General features: G+C 44.3%; 1 protein-coding gene across 3 annotated transcripts in view; it reads right to left on the bottom strand.

The window, feature by feature from the left end:
- The window catches only part of Kat7 (lysine acetyltransferase 7), a 36,295-nt gene extending 29,016 nt beyond the window's left edge, over positions 1 to 7,279 (bottom strand). For all 3 annotated transcript variants that reach the window (XM_021176311.2, XM_021176310.2, XM_021176312.2), the window contains exons 1-3: positions 7,100 to 7,279; positions 3,068 to 3,215; positions 146 to 322 (exon numbers count right to left, since the gene is read on the bottom strand). In XM_021176311.2, coding sequence (XP_021031970.1) covers positions 146 to 322; positions 3,068 to 3,215; positions 7,100 to 7,114 — 340 coding nt within the window. In that variant the 5' untranslated portion in view covers positions 7,115 to 7,279. The remainder of the gene's footprint in view (positions 1 to 145; positions 323 to 3,067; positions 3,216 to 7,099) is intronic.
- Between the last annotated feature and the right edge of the window lie 3,241 nt (positions 7,280 to 10,520).

Genomic DNA, 10,520 nt, shown 5'->3' on the forward strand with positions numbered 1-10,520 from the left:
AAAACTGCAAACAAACCAAAAGGAATCAAGTCAACAGTGTCTGCTTACCTAAACTCTGACAATCTCTCTGCAGTGCCAAAATGTTCCTTAAGAGATAAAACTGACCAAGCCCTCTGCACAGTGCCAGTCCCACAGACCCACTTACCTCTATCTGAAAAGTCAACCACCTGCTCCGTTTCAGAGCCAGATGAGCGAGTCTGTCGAAGAGGGTACTTTTTTGGAGTCACTGGTGTGGGCTGCTGCTGACTACGGGTCACTCTTCTGGTAGAATAGGCAGGCTCCTCAGTGCCGAAAGACGGCAAATTTCGAACAGGGCTGGAATCTAACACCGGTTTTAAAAGATCATAAAATAAAAAAAAAAGAAGAAAGACCATTTTATATCCATTCACACAATAATCAGAATACTATTTCTTCTCTTCTATTTCACAAAACTCAACACATCCTTAGATTATATGTGTCTTACTAAATAATGCATGCCAAGGGGCAGGTGGAACAACACCAATATCCTAACGGTGGTACAGGATGACTCCTTCAGGATCTGGAGTAAACGCTGAGCTCCACTTGATTCCACTTCACCATAGCAACAATCTGTGGCATCTTATGCAAGCTAATGTCTCTAAGCTTGCTTCTTTGCCCATGAGAAAGAAAAATACTTACTTTAGCATGGAAAATAAATAAATAAATAAATAAATGATGGACAGTAGTAGTATATTCCTCACGCTAACTGTAAGGTCTTGGTTTTTTTGTTTTCCAAAACAGAATCTGAGTGTAGCCCTGGAACTCGCCTTGTAGACCGGGTTGGCCTCAAACTCACAGTGATCCACCCACCTCTGTCTCCTGAGCTGCTAGGACTAAAGGCGTATGTGCCTTACCCACAGTGGGAAAAAGTTCTTTACCAATATTAGGACATGCCTGTTTCTTCCCTTGCTATATATAGCCCATCATAATACAGATGTCCTAAAACTATATTTGGGAGGAGGTTGCTTGTTCTTTGACTACCCTTGTACTCGTACGGAGTTACCGACGGTTGGGTGAGCCACCATTTGGGTGCTGGGAGTCAAACACAGGTTCTCTGCAAAAACAACTAAGTGCTCTTAACTACTGAGCCATCTCTCTAGCCCCTTAAGTTCTTCCCATAGAGAACTCTCTTCTAAAGCCTTCAGAGACCTTTCACATCTCTAGTCTGATGCCTCTTAAAGGAAATAAAAGCTAAAACTGAAGAGTATTTTAAATGACAACAACCTATGAAAATGTCTAAATTGAAATTGTCAAACTGTCAGGAGAGGTAAGTTGGTATGCGGCCAGGGCCCAATGATTATATAGTTTCAGGGTATCTTTTCACAAGTCTGTCTATACTTCACACTAGGAAGACGGCCTTACCCTGTGACCGAAGCTCCCAAAAGATCATGTAGCTCTGTGGCCATGAAATAAAATAACTACAGAGACCCCTAAGCTCTGTTTTGAATATCCATCACCTTTAGGGCATAGCTAATTACAGTGTCTAAGAACCATTATGACTCTTTGTATATATGATTCCTTCTGCCCAAAAATATTTTGCTCATCTTCAATATGCAAAGTCCTCCTGGACTCCTCCAGACTGTTCTAGGAGACCTTCTCACAGAATGTGGTTGCTCCACCCCTGGGCTTCCAAAGGATTTGTTTTTGTTTTTGTTTTTGAAGACAGGGTTTCTCTGTGTAGCCCTGGCTGTCCTGGAACTCACTTTGTAGACCAGGCTGGCCTTGAACTCAGAAATCTGCTTGCCTCTGGGATCAAAGGCGTGCGCTACCACGCCCAGCTGACCAAAGGATTTGTTAACAAATCACTTTTATTTGTTTGTGTACAGACATGTATATATATATATGTATACATATATATATATATATACATAAAAACACGCACACACAGTTACTTTTTTGGTTATTTTTTGTTGAGAGCCAGAGTCTCAGTATCTCTGGCTAGCCTTAAACATTCTATATAGACTGGGCTGGCCTTGAATTCAGAGATCTGCAGGCCTCTGCTTCCAAAGTGCTGGGACTAAAGGTGTGCACCACCACACCCGACCCCATATTATAATTTCCCATTTACTCTATTGTTGCAGACTGATAACCACCTTTGTATATTAGGTGAAAAACCTTTCTTCCATGCTGAATAAACAAGGAGGGGAAAAGCCTACCTCTGCATAAGCCCAATGACTAAATACATTAGAGAGCCCTCCAAGTACTTCTAACCACCAGCCTTTTGTCTATTTCACTACCAAAGCAACATCCTGAGCATTTATTCAAACAGTTATTCTATCAAATGCGACTATATTCTAGAATTAAAAGTACCTTTAGAAGCATTACATCTCACTGACACACTCAATGAGCAATTTAACTCTTAAGCCATTTTATAGTGATGAGATAACATTCCCATTTTATCGTTTTATGATGACCTATATAACACCATACAGTCTTCAAGACACCTGCATCTCACATTTATATAAGCCACTGCCTATAAAAGAACATCTGACAGAAACCACTTTGAAGACCGAGTATTTCAGCAGCTGCCTTACACTTTGACCATTCTACCATCTATACCAATGGTTTTCAACCTGTGAGTCTCAACCCCTTTGTAGGTAGGGTATCAAATGACCCTTTCACAGGGGCCAGACCTCAGGTATCCTGCATATCAGATATTTACAGTATGATGCATAACCTTAGTAAAGCTATGGTTATGAAGTAACAAAGATTATTTAATGGGGGGCTGGAGAGACAGTTGCTCTTCCAGAGGTCCCAGCACCCACATCGTGGCTCATAAAAATCGATGATGAGATCTAGTGCCCTCTTCTGGCCTGCAGGCACACACACAGACAGGTGCTGTACACACAATAAATCTCTAAAAAATAATAATTTAAAGAAGGGGGGGTCACCATAACATGAGGAATTGTATTAAAGGGTCGCAGTGTTAGGAAGGCTGAGAAGCACTGCTCTACATCAAGCTCAAGGAGCAGTGTCCCTATAAGTCAGCACAGCAGAATGACACCACTGTCCACTGTGAGGACAGTCGGGAAAAAGAAAACATGTTTACCTTGGGAACTCTGGCTTAGCCTGGCTGAAGAGCGGGTGACTCGGGCAGATCGGCGCGAGGTGCCATCACTCTCTGAACTGTCTGTATGCTCGAGATCTGTAGAAAAATCGGAATCTTCGGTTCCATCTGAACTACTGCCTGCATTTCTCTGCAATACCATAGATCCAGACATTAGCACAAAAGCATTTACTGCGGTTTTCTATTAGCACTGGAAGTAAAATGAACCACGATGCTGAAGTACCAAGTTCCAACATAAGGAAGGACTCCACCACCAGCCAGCCTTCCCCTCCCTGCTGTGCAGAGGCGCTGCCCTTCCTTTCAGACATGGTAGTGGAATAACCTACAACCAAACCACCTGTACTCAACAGACCGAGAAGAAAAGTAATTCTTACTGTATTATCACTAATTCTGAAACAATCTGGACTGAATCACTAGAACTCTCGTAAATTGGAAATAAAAGCACCCAACCCAAGAACAAAACACCCAAATCAAAATGGTCTGGCTAGTCAAGAAAAAATAAAAAGAACGAACGAAAGGAAAGAAAAAGCATGGTCCAGTGGCTGACAGCACAGGCTGCTCCGGCAAAGGACCTGAGTTCATTTGCCAGCACTTGCCCACTTGGTAGTTCACAACTGAAGTCTGTAACTCCTGCTCCAGAGGGAGCCAAATACCTCCAGCCTCCTCAGGCACCTGTACTCATACATCCCTACACACATCCAGATAATTAAAAATAGTACAACTAAATCTTAAAAAAAAAAAAAAAAGAAAAAGTCCAAGATGGTATATAAAATGTTATCGCTAGGCCCCACTTAACTTTGGGGTAAATTTTATCCAAATTCTCCATCAACAAAAATTGTATTAGCTAGGCATGGTGGTGTATGCCATTAATCCTAGGAGAGGTAAGAAGATCTCTGTGAGTCCAGGGCAGCCTGGTCTACATAACAGAGTTCCAGGACAGCCAGAGCTACAGAGAAACCCTGACTCGGGGAAAAAAAAAAAAAAAAAAAAAAAGTCATTTCAAAACAAAGTATGTTCTTGGGGCTGGAGAGATGGGTTGGTGGTTAAGAGTATTTGCTGCTCTTCCAGAGGACCTGGGTTCAATTCCCAACGCTCATGGCAGCTTACAACTACCTGGAGCTCCAGTTCTAGGAGCTCTTAATACGCTCGTTCTTCTGGCCTCTAGCAGTACCTAGCTATACATGTGGTAGTCTACATACACGCATACACACACATACACACATTATACATGTAAAAATTAAAATAAAACATGCTATAGTCTATAACTCTAATCCCAAAAGAAATTAACCAGAAAAAGATACAAATTATTTTCTTAACCATCAGTCCTCGATGTTTCTCCACATGGATGTTATAAGTGCTGCTGGAAAGGAATTTATACTAAAAACTAAATAGGTATTCAAACCAGGCTTTTTAAAAATTAGATTTATTTTACTGTATGTGTGAAAGTTTTGCCTGTATATCGATCTCATACACGCCCTCGGAGGTCAAGGGAGGTTGTCCAGTCACCTGGGACTGGAGACATAAGCGGTTGTGAGGCTTGAAACATGGTGCTTGGAACCCAGTCCTCTGCAAGAGCAACGAGTACTCTGACCAGCTGACCAATCTCTGCAGCCCCATGTGTCAGGTTCTCAGAAGCGCATGCCACACCCGAGCCATCACGCTCAGCCTCCTGAAGGGCGACGAGCCATGAAGATTACTTTACCAAGCAAGCACTGACACTTGCTCTTTTCTAAGCTGGAAAAAGAGCATTTGCTGACATCACTACAACTCCTCACACTCAGTCCTAATATCTTTGGCAGGAAAAGGGAGTGGGACAGAAGAAGGACTGAACTCAGGGCTTCCCTGCACTAACCACACCCCACTGAGCTATAGCTTAGTCCCAGGCCCCAAAGCTTTATTCAAAGAATAAGCTCCCTCGGGCCAAGTATGTTTGGAGTTACTAGATTCTTACAGAGGACACATATATCCTGTGACTAACAACCCACACTAAAAACATTAATATTTCTCTAGCAAACAGAAATTTAGTGTCACACTACATGAGGCATATAAAAAACTAAATAACCTAAGGATAGATTAGGACAGATTGGCCATCAAACAAGTTACCAACATATTTACCTTTGGGTTTTGTTGGTTTTGAGAGGTTCTTGCTATTTAGCTCAGGCTGGCCTGGAATTTATTATATAACCCAGGTTTGCCTTAAGCTCAAGATGAGCCTCCTGCCTCAGCCTCCAGGATGCCAGAACTACAGGTGTGTACCACTATACCCAGCAAGAACTTACATTTTCTTCTTCTTTTTGAGACAGGACCCCCAGCATATCAGCCATGTGTACCTCAAACTACAGAGATCCACCTCCCTAAGTGCTGGAATTAAAGGCTTGTACCATAACATCCAGGAAGAATTTACATTCTCCACTTTTACATTTGGAAACTGCTAAAAGGAGACTAGACCATTCCAACAAACCAGTAGGTCTGTCTCTTGTATTTGGTATGCCTGGATATAAATACTACCTGTTGGGCTGACGAGATGGCTCAGCGGGTTAAGAGCACTGACTGTTCTTCCGAAGGTTCTGAGTTCAAATCCCAGCAACCACATGGTGGCTCACAAACACCTGTGCCCTCTTCTGGTGTGTCTAAAATCAGCTACAATGTACTCATGTATAATAATAAATAAATCTTTGGGCCTGAGGGAGCAGAGCAGAGTTGACCGGAGTGAGCAGAGGTCCTAAAAATTCAATTCCCAACAACCACATGAAGGCTCACAACCATCTGTACAGCTACAGTGCACTCACATACATAAAATACATAAATAAATCTTTAAAAAAAATACTACCTGTCAACTCTGGTCATTGCAAGAGACATTAATGTAAATATTTAACTTGGAAAGCTTCCATGAAGAGTGATCTCTGCAGAAATACCAACCGTCTATCCATCCAAATATTTCATTAAAAAATCTGACCACAAGTAAGTAGAGGCACAGAATGTCACTAAAATAAAAGGCAAACTTTAGGGTCATCTCAGCCAAAGACCCAGACACCCGTCCATGACCTATCAATTCTGCCTGGAATTTATTATATAACCCAGGTTATACAACCTGTATAACCCTGAAAAATCAGCTCTTTACTTATTTATTTCCCACGTTAACTGCTTTCTTACAGTGTATACAATTTCAAGCAGAGACTGTATGAACTATGGTTACTTCTTTGTCTGTGTTCTTCTCTCAACAGCGATGACCCTTTAAGCCAGTGATCACGCATACTTTTCGAATTCCTAGCAACTAGCACGTGTAACACTGCTCTTTGCATTTTACAACTGAACATATGGGGCAAATGTCATACAGTTCAACAAACATTTACTGACCAGGAAATGTCAAACTGAACAAATAGGTGGAAGACGATGACTGAGACGCAACAGGCCTGCGAGCTATCCCTTGGGGGTGGGCGCTGGTTTGCTAACCACCCATCCTCGGCTTTGTTGTAATCCCCCCACCAGGAAAGGAAAGTGGTCTTCCCAACTCGCCTTTACAACACCTATCGCCATCTCTATCCGGAAGGGCGGGGCGTCAGTCGCCCCAATCCAGGCCTTGCTAAGCCGCACCCGCCACAAGAACAGACTGCAAAGCTGGGCCAATAAAGAGAAGGGAGAGCATTCGCCACAGCCAGTCCGAGAGCACCGGGGCCAGACGGAGACACCGCCCACGCACGCGGGGAGGTGACCGTTGGGCCCAAACAGGCGGCGTCACCATCCAATCAATACGCTTCTAGACATTTCCGCGACCAATTAACAAGAACGCCTCCGATCCGGGCAAGCAGAGGGCGGGAATAGTTACAGGCATAGGCCGAGGCCAGGGTCGGGCCCACATTTTTCTGTCTGGTACCGAGAGGAGACAGGGTAGCTAGGCTAGGCTCGGGGGACCAGAAAGTTGGAACCCAAGCACGGCGAGGCGTGGCCAACCGCGTCACGTTACTCAATCGACTCCCCTTAGAAACCCGCCATCCCTTCTCTGCCATTTCTCACCTTCCTTCGCGGCATTGCTGGCGGCTGCAGCCCGACGGTCCCGATTCGGGCGGCGGCAGCACCAGCAGGAACGGGGGCTCCGGCGGGCTCCGTGGCGGCCTCTGTAGCTGTCCCAAACACTGCGGACGATCCCAAGTGCCTCCTGCCTCTCAGCGTCTAGAGCCTTCTGCGCAAGCGCCGCGGGCTGGAAGCGCCTATTCCTTAACTTCCGGCTGAGGCTTGCGTCACCTGACCTTTAGGCCAGTGAGGATCCTGGGAAGTTCGAAACTCTTAGTGAGGCCTGTCAGCGCCATTTTGGAATTGGGCAGGAGACGGCACCAGTGGTGAAACCTTCGGCTAGACCTTTTTAGTTAGGTAGGCGGCATCCGTTGTGGGATTAGGTAGCCATGATTGTTTGGGGCAGAAGTCTGGCAGTTGAAGGTAACCGTTTTCATCTTTACATTGGGCAAACTCTCCCTCGTCGTTTTAATTTGCGGCGTGGAGGGAGGAAAACCCCAGAATCCATCAGGTTGTCGATCTTTAACTCTTTCGTTTCCTAGTCGGCCGAAGGACGTTTCCGTTCATTCTGTAAACTCAGAACTGGCAAGAGATATTTTGTCCAAGGAACTGCTGTAAGAGCTACTCCGTATTCCGGAGTGGTGTGAATGGGGCTTGAATAAAGGATTGACAGGGTCGTTGTCGGTCTTGAAGTGGGGGTAGAGTGTTCTCTTAAGGCGTTGTCCTTGCGTTAAGAGAACAAGAAGTAAGTTATGAGATGATGCAGAGCCATTCTCAGGATGCCGGAGCGCCAAAGAATTTCCAGTTTATCTCTGTTGTGAAACGCCCCCGGCTTATCAGTGCTCTGCTTTGGTTTGAGATCTTTGGGTGGCCCGGAGAGGGGCGGAGGACGTGGTTTGAATGTGAGGGTGCTGTACCAAAAGTCGGAGAAGTGTTGAGCCTCATTCAGCCCGTGTGACCTCTGTCGCACAAATGCAGAAGCCAAGAACTGAGTGGAGAGAGAAATAGTATTTTGAAAGACACTGGAAAGGGAGTGGGTGTTCAAGTAATAATAAAAGGCCATAAGAAGAAGAAATTAAGACTAGAAGAAGAGCTATACGAAAAGTCTGGAAACAGGCGGATGGTGGGGTGCATGCTTTTTGAAGCGGGCAGATCCAAATCATGAGCTTAAGGCCAGCCTGGTCTACACGGCCAGTTCCAGGCTAGATCCTGTCTCGAAAAAGAAAAGTCTGGAAAGTGGTTTGTAGGCCTTGAAGTTTTAGCCTCAGAGGACTTGAAAGAACCAAGGTGAACCAAGATGACTTGCTGGGATCAAAGCACCCTTAGTTATTACCAAGATAGAATTCTGGTTCTAGATTTGGGTCTGTGTGTGTGTGTGTGTGTGTGTGAGCTGATGACCACTCATGACCACGTGAGTGCTCAGAGGACAACTTTGGGGAATAGATTCCTAACTTCCACCTTTGTGGTGTCTCAGGGATCAAACTCGGGTCACCCAGCTTGCTGAAAGAGCAAGTGCTTTTATCCACTGAACCCCCACAGGCCCCTATCAGAATTTCCATTTGAGGCTGGCTAACCTGGAGGGAGGCTTTAAGAACAGATTACAAACCTGATTGACATGCTAAACAGAGGACTCGGGAGTTAAAAAAGTTCCAGACCCTTAGCCCACATTCCCTGTGGCTGGGGGTGGGGGATAGCTTAATCCATTGTTGACGCCGTTGGCATTCGGTATTTTGCTTTTAGTACTTAGTATAAATACCTTTTAACAATCGTTGTGAGTTGATTTGCACATAAAAACTTGCTTGAAAAGGGCTCAGATATTTTCCTTTGTATTATTTTAGCTCTCTCGTGTTTAATCCCTACTATCACTGTTCTTTTCACGTAAGGATATGTTCCTGGGGCTACTCTGGAATGTTCTAACTCCCTTACTAGTGATAACAGCCTTATATTTGAATAATATCCTTTTAAGTTGGCTTGTGGTGACACACATCTGTACTCCCAGTCCTTGAATCAAAAGCTTGATTCAGTTTAAGGTTTTCAGCTACATGGTTCTAGACCGGATTCATCTTCCAACCCCCTGTAATTTCTTTTCTGTCTTCAGAAAGACTTTCCTGATTTACTGTTTGTAAGGTAATAAAACATGGTGACATATTATTTTTCAGAAACTACTGCATATTTTCAAACATTGATAGATATGTCCCCCCTCCGTTTCCCAGCCAATAGGAACACAGTCCCTACTCATCATTATCAGCTTCAGTAGAATTGAGTACAAGGCTTTGATGTCAGATTTAGATCAGCTCTGTCATTTTTTTTTTCTCTCTGTGTTGCTCTTGGATGAGTTTTTAAATTGACCTGAGTTTCTCATCTTGAAGTGTGCATGCTAATGACCAGGTTACTAAGTGGTTGGAAAGAATAAAAGAAATGAGTATTTTGAAAGACTCAGCAAGTTTCTGAGATAGAGTAAGTGCTTGATGTATAGCTCTTTGTTTGTTTGTTTGTTTGCAGTCTCTCTAATCATGACTATAACATCCTACTGTTTGGTATTTTCCTGTGGTGTCAGTGGTCACTTCTATCTATTTAGCTCACTTCAGCTTTAGAAACCTAGCAATTACACAGACATCGTGTCATACCAAGATGGAGAAAATAGCATCTTCCCTCAGTGGAGCTATGAGTTTGAGTTGTTCTCAAATGCTATGCACTACTAAAATATAGATAGATAGATAGATAGATAGATAGATAGATAGATAGATATAGATATAGATATAGATGGACAGGAGGATCCACTGGGACAGAGGGGAGGTGGAGCATTTCGTCTGAAAAGTAGGAAAAAGATGAGAGGTGAATGAAAATTTTAATAGGATGACAGAAACCAGGGGCTTTCCATGCAAAGAGTACAGCATGTTCAGAAGCTGAGGTGTGGAGCAAGCATCCTGTCTGGGGTAACTGACTTGGCAAGGGGGAGTGAAATGGTTGCCAAAATGGTGCTGGGAACCAGTTCCTGCAGAGCCTTCTGTGCCTGGGTTGGGAGACTGGAGTGGACTGGAGGGGCTAGGCTGGTACTGAAGTACTTTAAGCAGAGATGTTCCGTGATCAGACTTGCAATTTAGAGATTTACTTCTGGCAGCTTTTAGAGGAGGGATCAGAGAAGCAGGGAAGCCCGAAGTAGATTAGTTCAAATGCTGCTGCAATCTGCGCCCAAGATGAGGGCTAACTAAAGCGGACTGGGACAGCAGGGACAGTCGCATGTGCCTTTGTAGATGGTTTTTACTTGTATCTGTGTCTCATCTCCTCTGTTACATTTCTGAGTTCTCCCCAAATAAAAAGTTGCTCAGTAGCCGGGCGTGGTGGCGCACGCCTTTAATCCCAGCACTCGGGAGGCAGAGGCAGGCGGATTTCTGAGTTCGAGGCCAGCCTGGTCTACAAAGTG

The sequence above is a fragment of the Mus caroli genome, chromosome 11 (genome assembly GCF_900094665.2).
Source record: "Mus caroli chromosome 11, CAROLI_EIJ_v1.1, whole genome shotgun sequence".
In the NCBI taxonomy this organism is placed as follows: Eukaryota; Metazoa; Chordata; class Mammalia; order Rodentia; family Muridae; genus Mus; species Mus caroli.